Source organism: Chrysochloris asiatica, unplaced genomic scaffold (genome assembly GCF_000296735.1).
Source record: "Chrysochloris asiatica unplaced genomic scaffold, ChrAsi1.0 scaffold00012, whole genome shotgun sequence".
Taxonomy (NCBI): domain Eukaryota; kingdom Metazoa; phylum Chordata; class Mammalia; order Afrosoricida; family Chrysochloridae; genus Chrysochloris; species Chrysochloris asiatica.
The window spans coordinates 28,755,231-28,774,305 of record NW_006408530.1 but is presented as its reverse complement, the minus strand read 5'-3'; the positions used below and the strand labels follow the sequence as shown (position 1 = coordinate 28,774,305).

Genomic DNA, 19,075 nt, shown 5'->3' with positions numbered 1-19,075 from the left:
ATGGAGGGGATTATAATCATTGTAATGAAACAAGGTGTATGATTTGTTGAATATAAAACTGATGATCCTGTAAACTTTCACTCAATCCACAATAAAAACCTTAAAAAAAAAAAAAAATAGAAATTACAGTGTTGCTTATTTAATCGCACTGTTTTCATCCCACAAACTCTGGTTTCAACTCATTTTTGGATTATACATGGAAACATATGTGGCGTGGAGGCCTGGTGTGGCACTGTGAGCTAATGCATCAGGCTGTAAATTCATTGATCTACAAGGTCGGTGGTTCAAGGTCACCAGCTGCTCCTTGGAAACCCTGTACAGGGTCACTATGAGTCAGAATCAAACTGATGGCACTTAACAACAATAACATATGTGCCTTGACCTACCAGTGTTTACAGTGAGAATTTTTCTGAAAGGCAGTCATAAGTCTCCTCAATCCATAACAGATGACTTCTCCAGTGGGAGCAAGGTAGGGTTCTCCTCTGATTCCCCATCATCACTGTTAGCAAATTTAGAGATTCTAACTGTGCTACCATTTCTCTTTTTTGGAACAATTGTTAGTATAGTTGATGGGAGTTATCTTAATTTTGGATGTCAATACATTGAAAATGGTTATTTTTAAACCCATACATTTAACCTGGTGTGGCGCTGTAGTACAGACACTGGACTGCGAATCTCGAGATAGGCAGTTCAAACCCACCAGTTGCTCCTCAGAAACCCTATACAGGTTTACTAAGAGCCAAAACCAAGACCACACTTTACAACATTTAACCTTGGAAACAAAGTCTGTTAAAACATACGAAGTTGTTGTTGTTAAGTGCTGTTGAGTTGGTTCTGGCTCATAGTGACCCTGTGGAGTTTCTAAGGAATGGCTGGTGGATTTGAACTGCCAACCTTGCAGTTAGCAATCCATTGCTTATCCTAAAGAGCCACACCAAAACTTTTATACTTATGAAGATTAGGTATATATTTAAATAGCCAAACAATGCCTCTCTGAAGAAAGTTAGCAAAATATTGGGTTATTTCCTGAGAGAGTCTGTTTAAAGTTTTTTGTTTTTTGTTTTTTATTTAAATATAACCATAGTAACCAAAGGAAACACCTAACCTAAGTTTGTCAAAACTGTCCATTTAGAAATGATTTAGGAAAAAAAGAAGAAGCATTCCTAAGAGTCCCAGTGTGGTGCTGTAAGATAAGCACTGACTGCTAGTAGAAAGGTTGTGGTTCAAACCCATCAACCACTCCATGGAAACCCTACACATGGTCACTATGAGTTGTAACCGACTCAACTGCACTTAACAACAACACCCACCAATTTAGGATTATGGAATAGATGTTGTAGGTGGAACAAGCATAGAATTACAATATTCACGGTAGGTGTTGATATCTTTATGTGCTATCCAGTGAGTTCTGACTCAGCAATCCTCTACGTCACTAAGCAACAACAACAATAGGTTTTCTGAAAGTGTCTGGTCGGTTTGGACTGCCTACCTTGCAGTTACTAGTTTAGTGCTTATCCTACAGTGCCACACCAGGATCTACATAAAATAAAAATGCAAAGGTAGTATAGACAACTACATGAGCATAGTGTGTCATTTTGCCTGACTCAGGAAGTCCCCTTTCAAATGGATAGACAGTATCTGAGTCAGATAGCTCCCCATTGAGTTAACCATTACATTGAAGTCAATAGCCAAGGCAGAGACTCGCTGTCTCTGTTGATCTTTATACATCAATGAACTAACTTTATTCAGTATCTACTTACCACTTAGGCCTCTTAGTCTCAATGTCTTGTTGAATGAAAAAGCAACTAGAAAAATTATAAAAGTGTTCCTTATCACTAACCAAAACAAATGACCAATAAACAAACTATCTTTCTTTCCCTTCATTCCCTGCCCTTATCCTTAGGGTCTAGTGTGCTTAGTCTGTGGTAGGCTTTCTTCTCAAAACTTATGTCTTCTATGGCCTGTACCTTCATGGCTTTGAGAAATGTCCTGGACATATGTAAGTGAGTTGTGACATCTCACACTCTCATCCCAGCTAGGCCTCTTACAGTGTGAAAGAAGATGCTAAGGAGGAAAATAAAAGAATTGAGAGAACAGATTGCTACTAACAGACTTGTAGCAGGTTGATTGAGAAAAACACACTTGAACAAAGGGCCTTTTGGCTAAACCTCTTTGCTCAAACCTACACAGACTGGTGTGATATAAATAATGCAACTACCAAATGCTAGTCAAATTGATGATCTCCTTTAAGGATATGGAACAGATCTTACAGGCTTCCCTCAATCCAAACTATTTTTGACTTTAACAAGAACTTACATTTTAATGCTGGCTGCCTGTTTGCTGTCTAGTTGGTTCTGACTCATAATGATCCTCTATAGGGTTACCACAAGGTCAGCAGTTCTAAATTACCAGCTGTTCCGCAGGAGAAAGATGAGGCATTCTGCTCCCGTAAAGATTTACAGCCTCGAAAACCCTGTAGAGGGTCGCTATGAGTTGGAACTGACTCCACGTCACACAGCCAGCCAGCCAGCCATAGGGTTTCTGAGGCAATAAAACTCTACAGGGGGCAGAAAACCTCATCTTTTTCCCACAGAGCCACTGGTGGACTAGAACTGCTGACCTTGGGTTTAGCAGCCCCATTTGTAAAACACTATGCTACCAGATGTACACGTTGTAATGAATGAAATCACTTATTTATTCTTTTTCTTACATCTTCCAAACTGGGAGGCATTTTTATGGTTCCTCTACAGTGTAGTCCTGGCGTGGAGCCCTTAAATAAACACTAGACTGCTAACCACAAGACTGGTGATTCAAGTCAACCAGTTGCTCCTTGCAAACCCTATTCAGAGTTACTATGAGTTGGAACCATCTCAATAGTACTTAAGTTATGACTACTGTGATTCATTGACTTAAAAAATACTTACTTTCTACATACCACACATAGTTCCAGCCCAGAAGCCTTGGTGGTGCTGTTGGTTTGGCATTGAGCTGATAACTGAAAGGTCAGTGGTTCAAAACCATCAGTTACTCTATGGGAGAAAGATGAAGCTATCTGCTCCTGTAAAGGTTTAAAGTCTCAGAAACCCTATATAGGGTCACTATAAATTGGAACTGACTACATGACAGTGGACTTGGTTTAGGTTTGAAACATTGAGATATGAGTGTAAAAAAAAAAAAAAGTTTCATCTTTGAAGAACTTACAATATAGCTTCAGAGAAAAAAATAATATATGATGGACTATCTCTGCTTTGAAATACTAAGAAGGAAAATAAATGTGAATTGGAATAATGTAGAAAGCTGTCGTTGAGACTGGATCATAGTCTTATAAGAAGTGAGAGACTTGCGTGAATGTGATGATCTGTAGAAAGAGAATTTCAAGAAGAGAGAGTATGCAGAACAGAAAACTTCTTGGCTTATTGAAATAATAGCAAGATGATCCATATGGTATGTGCCAGTACCTAAATAGTGGAGAGTTCTAAGGTGAAAACTGTGGTTATATTCTAACTACAACATGAAAATAGGGACAGTTTGTGACAGGGTGATGACATGCCTTCATTTACAGTTGAAAAGCACCATATTAGACATGTTACAGGCTGAGAACATGTGGTTTTCTGATAAAGCAACTGTGGAAGAGAGAGAAGTGTCAGGGGTGACCCCAAGGTGTTTTGATCAGGGCAACAATAAGAATAACAATGCTTTGTTGAGAAGCAACATCAGAAGCAGATTTGAGAAAGAAAATTTTTAAACATTGGTTTTGAACACATTAAGCCTTTCAACTAAGATATTACATTCTGAAGTTCAAAGAAAAGGGTATGGCTGGGATATAAATTGGGGTATTATTTGCATATAAATTTGGTATAGATCCATAAGAGAAAAATTGATCCCTGAGGTACTCCAACATCTATAGATTACACCAATGAGAATAACCTTATCCGTGAGACTGGGAATGAAGAGCCAGTGAGGGAGGAGGAAACCCTCCAAGGAAAGTGGGAAATCAAAACTGCAAGATTTTCAAGGTAGGAGTAATCAACTGTTTCAAGTGCTTCTGAGCAGTTTATTAAATTGGGGTCTGAGAATTGAACCTTGGATTTAGCAATATGGGTTTTTTCTGACCCTGAGAAGAGGTTTCTCTGTTATGGTAATAAAGCATGATTAAAGTCCGTTTAAGAAATAGTGGGGAGAAAGTAGAGACAATTAATCTTGACAGTGTCTTGAAGCATTTTTGTGATGAATTTGAGTAGAATGAGATGAGATGACAGTGAGATATGGCAAGGAAAAGAATGATGCTGGTTGTGTATGGGGATAGTTACAGGAGCATTCTCACTTGGGAACCCCTCTCAATTTCAGTCTTTTAAAGTCTGTATTCATGGGTTTGTCATAGTCCCCAGAGTGATCTCTTCTTAAATCCTGCCTGAAGTAGGTTATCCTAGTCACTAGAAATTATGCTGAGAGCCTGTTGAAGCAGGTTGCTGTGGTAGGCAAAATAATGAGCCATAAATCTGTCCACTACTATCTTACACGGCAAAAAGGACTTTCTTTGTAGGAGTGATTCAATTAAGGATCTTGAGAAGAGGAAATTGTGTCGGAGTCCTGATATGGTGCTGTAAGATTAACACAGGACTGCTAGCGACAAGGTCAGCAGTTCAAACCTACCTGTAGCATCGCAGAAACCCTAGACAGGTTCTCTGTGAATCAGAACTGATCCCATGGCACTTAAAAGCTACAGTGTTCAGGCGGGTTAAGGTAATAACGAGGGTTCTTAAAAGCAGAAATGGAGATGGAGAAGAGTCAGTCAGAGGAAGAAGAGACTATGAAAGGAAGGCACAGAGAGATTAGACATTGCTGGGTTTGAAGTGAGTCTGAGAGAGGAATATGGGCAACTTCTTCAAGCTGGAAAAGTCTAGAAACACATTTTTTCCCCTAGATTTTCAAAAGCAATGCAGCCCTACCAAAACTTGATTTTAGTTCAGTGAAGATTGAATTTCTATCATATGTAACTAAAAGATAGTACATTTGCATTGTTTAAATCACTATGTTTGTGTTAATTTGTTGCATGCAGCATCAATAAAAAACTTAATGTAGCTTAGTTTTGGGGGGTTCACACTTCAATTTTTCATATGTAAACTTCTACATAAACCCTGGTTTTTAATATTATGCCCATCTCCTGTATTGTATATTTCCTAGTCCAAAGCACTAAACTACGAACCACGTGGTAGTTCAAAGTCACCAACTGCTTATGAATAGTAACTACTGTGAACATTTTTGTTTAGATTTTGGGGTACATATTTCTGCATATTTTGTTTATGCAAATAAAAGTGGAATTGTTGGGTTACATCACATGTATATGTTTAGCTTAATTAGATGCTGTCCAAAGTTTTCTAAAGCAATGCATGATTCAATGAGCAAAATAAAAGTGGGAGTTCCTCCACATCTTTTTCAACCCTTTTTTTCAGGTTTTTAAAGTCATCTAGCAGATAGATAGTAATATCATACTTTGTTTTTAATTTGAATCTTCATTAAATCTTCATCAATCCTTATCTCACCATCTCCAATACTTATCTCAAAACCCAACAGAATAGTTCCAATAATGGCAATGTGTCCATCTGTATTAAATGTACAGTTGCTGCTTTAAAATACTTGCTTATTGTCCTTTGGTTTATAGCAACAAACTCCTTACTGAAAAGCAAAAAGTACCTGAAACACTAGCATATTAAATTATCTTTCACATTATTTTACCATGACCTTAAATTAGTTGGGCAAAGATTAGAAATGTTTTGGTGGAATGAGATGGAAATCTGGAAAATTTTCCAAGAGTGGTTCGGGGATTGTGGAGACACAGGCTACTGTCATATAATAGATTGATTCAGAGAAGCAGAGGCTTCTAGATTTGATGCATTGAAAATCATTTTTATTCAGTGCTGGGCCTCAGTAATACTGTGGGTATCTTTAGATTTAAAGTTCTTCATGAACAATTGTCTCAGATGGACTCTCTTGCTGTGCTGCATAAGCATTTCTGTACTGAGTTACTGCTCAAGAGAGGCTGGCCAGCTGAAGATTCGATTTTTATTTTCTGGTTGTTCTACTTTCTGTATTTTATTTTAATTTCCATCCTTGTTGTTAAGCGCCATTGAGTAGTTTTGAACTCATAGCGACCCTATATAGGGTTTTCAGGGAGCGGCTAGTGGGTTTAAATGGCTAACCTTGTAGTTAGAAGGTCAATGCTTATCCTACACAGTGCCACATCAACACTCCAATTATCATTGAGGGATAAGTAATTGCAATATAATATAACTATTTTCAACTTACTTCCCATGGTTTTAGGTAAATAACTTTTGTTATAATCCTGTATTACAGATGTGTGAAGACTGCTGAACCTGAAGGTGGAACTGTAGATAGTATGCTGTGCAACCAGGAACAAAGTCCCCCAGAAACTCAAACCTGTTTTCTTCTCTGCCCCAATGAATGTGTCATGTCTAACTGGGGCCCATGGAGTGAATGCCCACAGGTAAGTTTTCTTCCCTTGTCAATGCCCCGATATACTAGTACTGCCTTTGCTGTTCTCTAGATGCTCACAGTACTCTCCAAAGCTTTTTGTTGTTGTTGTTAGCACAGGAAAATAACTTTTCCTGAGGAAACAAAAATAAGATTTTAACAAGAGATGCTGAACAATTTAAAGTGCCAGAATTTCTTATTATCATTGTCATAGGAACAGGAAAAAATGAGCCTGTAATAATCACACTGCAGGATTTGAGTGCATGCCCATTGTTAAAAGGGTCTTCTTTAGTACCAAGTTGTTTTTTATTGTAATCTCATGGTCCTATCCCATTTTTACTCATTTATGCCCTATAACCAATTATAGAACCAATTATACTTTAGTAGTTCAACTCCAATACGTAACTTAGCTTTTGTTAGTGTTGCTCTGTCTTGCCCTTTGTTGTTTTTCTGAAGATGAAGTATTCTATCATCATGTTTCTACCTCTTCCAAAACCGACAAAAACCACCTTCTAAGTCACATTTGTTTGCTTTTCTTTTCCTTTAAAAAAAAAACAATGAGAGTTTGGAACAACGAATGTTCTTCAAGTAGCATAGCTCAATTTCATATACTTTACTAAAGATAAATCCTGTATTTTTTTCATTTCTCTTTCTGCCAAATACTTAAAAAATGAAAATAGGAAAAAGTAGCATATTTTATGTCCAAGTATTAAGAAGGTAAAAATTAGATAGAATACTTTGAATCCAACTTTATGCTCATCAGCTCTGAGGAAAACAAACTAACCTGCTGCCATGGATTCTGACTGAAGGAATTCCTCTGTGCTCCATATGGCTTACTTGGCGGTTCTCTTTATGGGCACAGACCAGCAGGCCTTTCTGATGCCTACAGTGTGGCACTGCTGAATGGGTTCCCAACTCCACCTTTTATGTTGGTTGCTGTTGTTGTTAGTGGTAGTAGTAATGGTGTCAGTTCTGACTCATAGTGAACCCTAATAGATTTTCTGAGGCTCTGGTAGCGTAGTGGTTATGAATCGGGCTGCGAACCTTAAGGTTAGCAGTTTGAAACTACTAGCTGTTCTGCAGACAAAAGATGAGGCTTTCTGCTCCCATAAAGATTTATAGCCTTGGAAATGCTTTACAGGGTCACTATGAGTCGGAACTGACTCCACAGCACATAACCACCACCACCACATAAATCTTTATGGCAGTAAAAAGCCTCATCTTTCTCCCATGGAACACTTGGTAGTTTTGAACTACTGACCTTGAGGTTAGAAGTCCAACTCATAACCACTACACTACCAGAGCTCCTTCTGTTGTTCTTAAGTGTTTGTTATCCAAATCAGTTTTTACTCAAAGCGACCCACTGTATGGTTTCCAGAAGATAGCTAGTGGGTTTGAAATGTATACCTTCCAGTTTGCAGTCCAGTGCTGATCCTACAGCACCACACCAGTAATGCATTCTGTCCTATGTTGTTATTAAGTGCCTTGGAGTTGGTTCCAACTCCTAGCAACCTTGTATAGGGTTTCCAAGGAGTGGCTGGTAAGTTTAAACCATTGACTTTGTGGTTCAAAACAACCTTTATGGTAGAGTGGTGGAGTGTAAACTATTTGTGCTACCCAGGGACCTCATATTATGCTGTCTTTCTTAAATCTTTATATGGAAATGAAAAGTATGTTTGAAATGAATTAATATTTTTAGTGTTTGATAATTGATTCCTTATTAGTTATTGTAATCTATATTTGATATTTTCATAATCCCTTAGAGCGCATTTCCTCTGCTATTGTTTTGTTGTTGTTGTTTGTTTATTATGTGTTGAGTTTTTCTTTGGTGGTTAACATAATGTTGTCAATTCAGTTCTCACTCATAGCGACCCTGTTTAGGGTTTCTAAGGAACAGCTGGTGGGTTTGAACTAACAACCTTGTAATTCTCAGTTCATTGCTGATCATACAGTAGTACCACACCGATGATAATTAAGATGAAGAGGTACCCAAAAGGATACTTTGTTGGAGTGGAATGCTTTTTCTACTGTGTTATTTATTTTGCATGAGCCTCAATATAAGAAAAAAATAATACATATTGAATACTTATTTTGTGCCAGGCATATGCAAGAATTATTCTATTTAGTTGTTGTTGTTGTTGTTAGGTGCCTTCGAGTCTATTTAGCAGTTGCACTAAATCTACTTCATAAGTATGATTATTAGTCCCATTGAACATATAAGGAAACTTATGTTTATAATGAGTAAATAGTTTGCATAAAGTTCCACACTTAATAAGTAGTGATTGTTGTTGTTAAGTGCCGTCGAGTTGGTTCTGACTCATAATGACTCTGTATAGGGTTTCTGAGGAACTGCTGGTGAATTTGAACAGTGGAGCTGAGTAAAATACCATATTCTGTCAGATGAAAACAAAGCCTTTGCTCTTAAATATTTATCTTATTTCTTAGAATTGGAGCTCCTCTTTCTTTAAAATGGGATATTTATTTTTTAAACTTCACAAGTTGTTTTAGCTATATAGTTTATTACTTCATGACAGTATATTCACACTTAAAAACAAAAACAATTATTTATTGTGAATTGGGTGAAGGTTTACAGAGCATAGCAATTTTCCATTCAACAATTCATACACATTTTGGTTCATGCATTGATTGCAATCCCCAAAATGTAGTATCACTTATCCCATTTCTACCTTGTGCTTCTCATTTCCATTCATCTTTCTTCCCTAACCCTTCCTGCCTTCTGAACTTTGTCTTTGGGCAAATGCTGCCCTTTTGATATCAAACAGTTAATCGTTCTAAAGAGTTGATTGGTCTAGTGTTATTGTTCACATTATAGACCTGAAAATTGAGCCATGGAGGTGATTTCATTTTCATACATGAAGAATAACTAAGAATTACATAGTCTCGGGAGTTCTACTAGTCTCTATTCAACCAATAATCCTGGTGTTTTGTATGATTAATAATTTTGCTTCACATTTTTCTCCAACTTTATCCATAACCTTCTAATGTGATCTAGTTTGAAGAAGCTGTTAGCATTAGCTAGGTACCCCTAGTTTTTCTAGTTTCAAGGTCCTGGGGGCTAAGGTTTGCATGGTATGTTAGTTATTTGGACTAATTGTATCATTGCATCTTTCATGTTCTTCACCCTTTTTGCTTTACACAGAGAAAGATTGATAGAAGAGACCCTTGGTAGCCGCTCACTAGTTTTTAAGATCCCAGTTATTACTCTAGAATATAGAGTATATTTTTTGTGTGTGGACTATTCTGTGCTGGTTGATTCAATTTCCCATAACACTATGTTTCAGAGTCCTCAGACCTAGTAACTCATTCCCTTAAGGTGTTTGGTTAAGGCTAATAAGTCTTTATAACTTTGCCCCCTTTTATTGTTATTGTTGTAAAGTGACTTTTAGTTAGTTCTGTCTCATAGTTATGCTGTATAGGGTTTCTGCCACTACTCGTTTGTCAGTTTGTCATGGCCTTGTGTTTTGCTGTGATGTTAGAAGCTATGCTATCAGGATTTTAAATAGCAGCAGAGTCATCCAGGTTTTATTTGAGCTTCCAGACTAAGACAGACTAGGAAGAAGGAAAGGCAGATAATTCTGAATGGTCAGCCACTAAATGTTTATGAACAGCAGTAGAACTTTGTGAGATATAGTGCCAGAAGATAAGACTCTCGGGTTGGAAGCCACTCAGAGTACAAGTGGGGAAGACCTACCTCCTCAAAGTAGAGTTGACCTTAATGATGTGGATGGTGTTAAGCTAATGGGACCTTCATTTGCTGATGCGGCACAACTCAAAATGAGAAGAACCAGTTGCAAATATTCATTAATAATCAGAACATAGAGTGTACAAGTATGCATCAAGGAAAATTGGAAGTCATCAAAAATTAAATGGAATGTGTAAAGATTGATATCCTAGGCATTAGTGAGATGAAATAGACTGGTATTGGCCCTTTTGAATCTAACAATCATATGGTTTACAAGCGTGGAATGACAAATTGAAGGGAAATGTGTCATATTGATCATCAAGAAGAACATTTTAACATCTATCTTGAAGTATAATGTCTGTGATATGCATCCATATGCCTATAAGAGGATCAGTTAACATCCATATACCTACAAGAAGACCAGTTAATAATACCACAATGATTCAAATTTATGCAACAACCTCTAGAGCAAGTGATGATGAAATTGAATTCTTCAGTTTGGAACTGATCAAACTTGTAATCAAGATGCACTGATGATTACTGGTAACTGGAATGCATAAGTTGGAAACAAAGAGGAAGGATCCATAGTTGGAAAATAAGGCCTTGGTGATGGAAATGATGGTGGAGATCACATAATACGACTTTTGCAAGACCAATGATTTATTCATTGCAAATAGTATTTTTCAGCAACATTAAAGCACATGGACCCAACCAAATGCAATATACAGATATAAAATTGATTATATTCTACCTGATTTTAGAGACCATCTCAAAAACATAGCTGATGCATCAGACCCTAATGGCCAAAGACCAGAAGAATTGTGGGATGACATCAAGGACATCATTTATGGAGAAAGTAATAGGTCATTAGAAAAAGAGGAGAAAAAGAAAAGACCAAAGTGAATGTTAGAAATGACTCTGAAACTTGTTCTTGAGCACTGAGAAGTTAAAGCAACAGGAAGAAATGAAGTAAAATAGCTGAACAAACATTTTGAAAGGTAACAAGAGAAGCCAAATCAAATATTATAATAAAATGTGGAAAGACCTGGAGTTAGAAATTGGAAGAATATACTCAGCATTTCTCTAACTGAACAAACTGAAGAAAAATTCAAGCAACATTATAGTATTCTATGTACAAATTATTGAGTAACACTGGAAATGTCAAAAGAAGGTGGAAGGGATACACAGTGTCACCGTACCAAAAATAATTGGTCAAAGATTAGTCATTTCAAGAGGTACCATATGGTCAAAAATTGATGTCATTGAAAGAACTCCAAGCTTCACTGAAAGCATTGGCAAAAAAGCAAGGCACCAGGAATTGATGGAATACAAACTGAAATCTTTCAACAAACTGATGCAGCACTGGAGGTGCTCACTTGCCTACATCAAGAAATTTGGAAGAGAATTGCCATCTATTTGGAAGAGATCTATATTTGTGCCCATCTCATGGAATTGGAATGCAGATATTATTTAACATTATCATTAATACACTTGCAAGTACAGTTTTTCTGATGATAATTTAAAATTGATTGCAGCATTTTTGGACAGAAATTCAAGCTGAATTCACAAGACAACATGGAACAAGGGATATCACTGTTGGTGTCAGGTGGATCTTGACTGAGAGCAGAGAATTCCAGGAAGATATTTACTTGTGTTTTCCTGACTATGCAAAAGCATTGAGTGTGTGGACCATAACAAATTATGGATAACATTATGAAGAATGGGTGTTCCAGAACACTCAATTGTGCTCATGAGAAACGTGTACAAAGGCCAAGTGGCAGTTGTTTCAAAAGAATAAGGGAATACTGATTGGTTTAAAATCAGGAAAGGTATACACCATGGTTGTATCCCTTCACCGTGCTTGTTCAATCTTATTCAGCAAGTGAAGGTCCTGAAAGTTTTATTGCATTCATTTCATTATGGTCTAATCACTTTGAGGAGGCAGTTTTATCCAGTCATATTCTGAGTGCCTTCCAACCTGAGTAGCTCATCTTCTATCACTATATCTGAAAATGGTTTGCTGCTCTTTGAGGTTTTCATCTTGTAGCACTGTATCTGGCAATATCCCACTTTTACTTATAAGGTTTTCAGTGGCTCACCATTCAGAAGTAGTCTGCGTCACCTTCTTCCTAGCCTGTCTTAGTATGGGAGCTCCACTGAAACCTCTCCACCATGAGTGATCCAGCTGATATTTAAAATACCAGTGACATAGCTTCCAGCATCACAGTATCATGCAAACAAACCACAGTTTGACAAACAGACAGATGAGTGGTGGGGCTAGAGGCTAGACACATGTAAACATGGGTGATGGGGAAGATAATATTCAACAAGATGAAGGTGGCAGAAGAATGATATAGGCAGGGAAAGACACAGAGCGGAGTGCAAGAGTTAAAGGCAACAAAGGTAAATACTGTTACAGACACAATCCTGCACTAAGTTATTTACTGACACTGATATGGATAGACACACTTGTTGAATGGGTATGAAAGAGAGAGTGGTAGTATACCCACAAATATAAAAAAGGTTTCACAGGGGATATTTACACATGGTATTTACCTTTGCTGAAACTATACCCATGAATGTGGTGAAACATATAGTGCACAAAATTATGGAAACTACTTAGCCATTACCAAATACCTAAGGTTATGATTTGCTAATCCTGAAGGCTCAGGCCACAGTATTGGGGGACCCCATGGTCAATTGGCAAAACATAGGCCACAAAGACAATGTTTAAATCCTAATTTGGTGAGTAGTGACTCTCCATCTAAGCTTATGAGCCATCTAAGGTGTATCTGTTAGTCTTTCCCTGTTCAGGCAAAAGGAGAGTGATGAAAATTGAAGATGCTTGAAACAATTAGTCTAATGACTGATGTGAACATCAGTCTTCATTACTCCAATATGAGAAGAGCAAGATGGTGCCAGCTTCCCCTACCAACTGCTTTGAAAGGGATCACATTACAACGTCCTGAATAGAGTGGTAAAAAATGTGTAACAATACTCAAAATCATAAAAGACCAGGCTTACTGGTTAAATAGAGACTGGTGGAACCCCAAAACTATGGCCCTTAGTTACACTTCAAGTCTGCAACTGAACTCACTACCATGGCTTAATTTTTAGCCAAACAATAGATAGATATATAGCACTTGTGAGATATACACAAACAAATCAAAGATTATATTGTGAGGATTGTACAATATTTTAGATGTACTTGGTCAATTTGTATGACGCAGTTCATGAAGACAATGTTGTACATCCCACTTTGGTCAGTAGTGACTAGGGTCTTAGAACTTGTGAATGGCCATCTAAGGTGCAGTAGTTGCTTTCTCCCTATCCTGAGCAAATAAGAAATTCACACTAACACCAAAGAGATATGTACTTATTAGAACAATCAACCATATAGATCAAAAGGGTGAATTTCTGAAGTATGAGCTTAAAATACCAACTGAGAGGGAAAGAGTCTTCACATCAAGGATCAAACCTATACCCTCAGTGCACAGGGTAGATAGGGATGGGCAGATGAGATACTGGGTATCTAAAATAGGGACTATAAAGGCACAGAGTGGCTGGCCTACAAGTTTTCAAGAGGGAGTTTAGTTTCAGAGTGATGGTAGGAAGGTAGAATCCCCACTGAAGAGTTTTCACCTTGTCTAGATGGGTATGGTGAAAGGACATGGCAATAGGATTCTTTTGATTAAGTAGTGAGTAATTGCACTACCATGACTAACTGCGATTGTCACAACTATAAAGGTAGAAGTTGTGCAACAAAATGAAGGAAGTAGTTAATCTTACATTCCAGGGACAGAGGATCCTAGAAATATCAAATGGGAAGAGTATGAGTGTAATGGGGGATCCTATCTAAACGAGCTCTGGTAGCATAGTGGTTACGAATTGGGCTGTGAACCTCAGGGACAGCAGTTCAAAACTACCAGCTGCTCTGCAGGAGAAAGATGAGGCTTTCTGCTCCCATAAAGAGTTACAACCTCGGAAACTCTGTACAGGGTCGCTATGAGTTGGAACCAACTCCAAAGCACATAACAACAACAACAACAACTAGAGAAGCAGTGACACCAGAGACAGAGGCAGAGGTGATGGCATGGAGAGATAGAGCAGCTGAGGACTCTAGACTCATGGAAAGAGAAAGGCTGTGTGCTGCCAGGCAAGAGACTGGCTTGCAAAATGTGCCCCTGGGCTGTTTAAATTATATGTTCCTGTGTGTTTTTGTGCACACCAGACAAAACAAAAACAAAGCAAGAAAAGAGGCAAATACTGTTAACTGATGGTGCATGGAGGGGATTGTAATCATTGCAGTGAAATAAAATATGATTGGTTGACTGCCAAACCAATATTCTGCCATGTAAACTATCACTCAATTCACAACAAAAGCTCTATTTAAAAAAAAAAAAAAAAGTGCATTTGCCCAGGGATAAATCTCAGAAGGTAAGAAGGAAAAGGAAGAAAGGATGATAGGAAATGGTAAGCACACTAGGAAATGGGAGGAGTGCTATTATACTGTGCACATTGTGATCATTATCAGCAAGGAAAATATGTATGAATCATTGAATGGAAATCCAATTTGCTCTGAAAAATATCCATCAAATCACAATGAAAAATAAAGAAATGATGGTTTAATTGGTCTCAGTTAAGTTTGCATGTGAAAAATGTTAAAATCACAAATGTGTATCTATGAATGGTCCTCAAAAAGATCAAGAAAATATATATTATTAAAAACTGTGCATAGATTTAAAAATAGTTCTGCACTAAAATAAGCTCATACTAACTCGCTATAACATGTCTGAATAAGATCTAGTGTGAGGCACTCAGAAGCTTAAGACATCAGTGTGAAAAGAGCTCCTACCAAATCTACATGAATTCTGCTAAAATTAAAGCATGAATTTTATGGCAAAGCTTGGGTAGAAGAATGGTAAAGAATTGATTCTTTAAAAAATGTTTAGGAGGACAGTGTCCCAAACAAATCAGCAATTTATCAATAGATAAATTATTTTTAAGATAAGTTGAGATGGCCACAGTGACAGACCACCCCTCATCAATTCACAGGAAAAAATAATCTGTCTGTAACCTTATGATCTAATTGAAGAGGACCAGAAATTAGCAGTAGAAGCAAGAGCCAATAACAAGAATCTCAACTGGTTTAGTGTATACAATTATGACTGAAAAATTCAAGGTGAGCAAACTTTCTGCTTCATGGGTGCCCAAGTGTTACTGAAGACAAAAGCAGAGCTTTCATTGGAAATTTTAAGCAAGATAAATAAAGATCCCCAAGTTTTTCTTGGAAGAACTCTACCAGGGGACAAAACATATTTTTACCAGTAGGACCCTAAAGACAAAACACAATCAAAACAATGGCTAACAAGTGGTGAAGAGTTGCAGTCAAAATAGAGGCAGACCAGTCAAGAGCCAAGATCATGGTAACAGTTTTGGGGGATGCACAAGGCATTTTGCTTGTTGACTTTCTGGAAAGCCAAAGACCATCTGCTTACTGTGAGAGTGTTTTGAAGAAGTTGGGCAAAATTTTAATGGAAAATGACTGGCAAAGCTGTCCTAGACAGTCCTCCGCTACCACAACAATACTCTTGCTCATTCCGCTCATCAAACTTGGGCAATTTTGTTAGAGTTTTCATCAGAAATCATTAGGCATCAACCTTATACTCATGATTTGGCACCTTCTGACTTCTTTGTTTTTTAACCTTAAATTGTTTTTTGATTGGCACCATTTTTTTTCTTCAGTTATTTATGTGAAAAAGACTACACTTAACATGATTAATTTCTCAAGACCATCAGTTCTTTGGCGATGGACAAATTTGATGGTAGCATTGCATATAAAACTGTGTCTTGAATTTGATGGAGCTTATGGTGATCTTGAAATTATCCCTCTTGTGTTTAGAGCCCATCTCAAGAACAAATCTGATGCATTAGGTACTACTGGCTGAAACCAGAAGAGCTGTGGGATGACATCAAGAATATCAGACATGAAGAAAGCAAAAGGTCATTAAAAAGACAGGAAAGAAAGAAAAGACCAAGATGGATGTCAGAAGAGATTCTGAAACTTGCTTTCCAATGTAGAGATTCTAAAGTGAAAAGAGAAGTAATGAAGTAAAAGAGCTGAACAGAAAATTTCAAAGGGCAGCTTAAGAAGACAAAGTATTAAAATGACATGTACAGAGACCTTGAGTTAGAAAACCTAAAGGTCTGCATTTCTCAAGCTGAAGGAACTGAAGAAAATATTCAAGCCTTAATATGCATTATTGAAGGAGTCTATTGTCAAAATATTGAGTGATGCAGAAAGCATCAAAAGAAAATATATACAAAGAGTAACTATCAAAATGAAATACTTGGTATTCAGTTATTTCAAGCGGTAACATATAGTCAAGATCCCAATGCTGCTGAAGGAAGAAACCGAAGCTGCACTGAAGGCATTGGTGAAAACTAAAACTCTAGAATACAATTTGAAAAATTTCAACAACTGATGCAGCGCTGGAGGTGCTCATTCATCTATGCCAAAAAACTTGGAAGACAGCTACATGAAAAACCGATTGGAAGAGATCCATATTGGCACTCATTCCAAAGAGAGGCAGCCCAACAAAATGTTGAAATCATTGAACAATATCATTAATATCACTTGCAAATAAAATTTTGATAAAGACAGTTAAAAAATGGCTGCAACAATATTTCAGCAGAGAACTGCTTGAAACTTAAGCTGGATTTAGAAGAGTATGTGAAATAGGAATGTCATTACTGACATCAGATGGATCTTGGATGAAAGCAGAGGATACCAGAAAGATGTTTACTTGTGCTTTATTGACTAGGCAATGTCTTTTGGTTGTGTTGCTTTGGCTAAAATCGTGAAGAATGGTTAATCCAGAACACTTGATCATGCTCATGAAGAATGAGAACATGAACCAAAAGGTAGTTGCTTGAACAGAAGAGAATACAGAATGATTTCAAATCAGGAAAGATGTATGCCAGGGCTATATTCTTTTTTTATTATTATTGAAAAAAATATATATTGAGAATTAGCCAGCTGGACTCAATGTAGATGATTCCAATTTTGTTGACAACATCCAAAGCATCATAGTCTGAAGCCAGTTGAACTTATGCCTTCTTTTCTCCATCAGACCTCATGAAGGTATTGACTGGGCAATATCTATGTCATAGAACTTCATCACAGCCTCTTTGATCTGGTGCTTATTGGCCTTGACATCCACAATGAACACAAGTATTTTGTTGTCTTCAATCTTCTTCATGGCTGACTCAGTAGTCAGAGGGAACTTGATGATGGCACAGTGGTTAAACTTGAATGATGTAGAAAGCATGAAAAGAAGATATATACAAAGAGTAACTATATCAAAATGTAATATTTGGTATTTAATGATTTCAAGTGGTAGTGTCTAGTCAAGATCCCGATGCTACTGAAGGAAGAAACCCAAGCTTCACTGAAGGCATTGGTGAAAAATAAGGCTCTAGAATGATGGAAATTTTCTCCTTGGGGAACCCTTCTGAGGATATTTGGGCTGCCTTTGGAGCCTCAGTGTATTGGGCTGTCAGAAGGTGGGTGACATGCCGGTCTTTTTTTCTAATGGCTGTGGACACCTTTCAACAGTGCCTTCGTGGACTTCAATGCCTTTGCTTTAGCTTCAGTTTTGGCAGTGTCAGGGGCTTTCTTCTTTGCTTTCTGCACCATCTTTATAAAGTAAAAATTTTTAAGTCAGGGTTGTATTCTTTCACTATACTCAGTCTGTATGCTGAAAAAATAATGTGAGAAGCTGGATTATAGGAAGAAGATTGTGATGTCAGGACTGGAGGAAGACTCATTAACAATCTGTGATATGCAGAGGAGATATAACCTTGCTTGCTGAAATCTAAAAGCATTTAAAATGCTTGCTGATGAAGATTAAAGACCACAGGCTTCAGTGTGGATTATACCTTAATGTAAAGGAATCAAAAATCCCCACAAGTGGAACAATAAACACATCATAATAAATGAAGAAAAGATTGAAGTTGTCAAAGACTTCATTTTGTGTGGATCCACAAAATCAACACTCATAGAATCAGTAGTCAAGAAATCAAACAACGTCTCACATTAACACTAGGCCAGTCTGCTGCACAAGACCTCTTTAAAGTGTTCAAGAACAAAAATACCAGCTTGAGGACTAAGGAGAACCTGATCCAAGCTATAGAATTTTCAACTGCCTCATATGCATGTGAAAGTTGGACAATGAATATGGAAGACTGTAGAAGAATTGATGTATTTGAATTGTAGTGTTGGAGAAGAATATAGAAAGTACCCTGGATGGCCAGAAAAACAAACAGGTCTGTGTTGAAATAGGTATACCCAGAATGCTCCTTGGAGACAAAGGTGGTGAGACTTCATCTATCATACTTTGGACATGTTTTACCAGTAAGATTAATCCCTGTGGAAAGATATTATGCTTATTAAAATGGAGGGTCAGTGTAAAAGAGGAAGACCCCTAATGATATGGATTGACACTGGGCTCAGTGCCAAGCAGCAATGGGCTCAAGCTTAGCATTTGTGAGGATGGTGCAGGACCTGACAGTGTTTAGTTTTGTTGTGCATAAAGTCACTATTAGTCACAACTGACTCAAGCACATCTAGCAACAATAACAATGTTGACAAAGTATAAATGTTTTTGTTTTGTTTTTTTTTAAATTTTATTTTTATTTTTCCATGAACTTTCCAAAGTGCCCTTGAATAGTTTTACAGTAACAAAAAAAATAGACCATTTACATGGTGTAGGACTGGCAGTGTTTAATTTTGCCATTCATAAATTTACCACATGTGGACAAGGACTCAATGGCAACTAACAACAACAAATAACAAAGCTAGACATTCCTAACGATTAC

At 37.3% G+C, this 19,075-nt stretch overlaps 1 protein-coding gene across 1 annotated transcript in view; it reads left to right on the top strand.

Moving 5' to 3' along the window:
• The window catches only part of THSD7B (thrombospondin, type I, domain containing 7B), a 904,077-nt gene that overhangs the window by 725,600 nt on the left and 159,402 nt on the right, over positions 1–19,075 (top strand). The window contains exon 17 of the mRNA XM_006834598.1: positions 6,355–6,505. Within this exon, the coding sequence (XP_006834661.1) occupies positions 6,355–6,505 (151 nt within the window). The remainder of the gene's footprint in view (positions 1–6,354; positions 6,506–19,075) is intronic.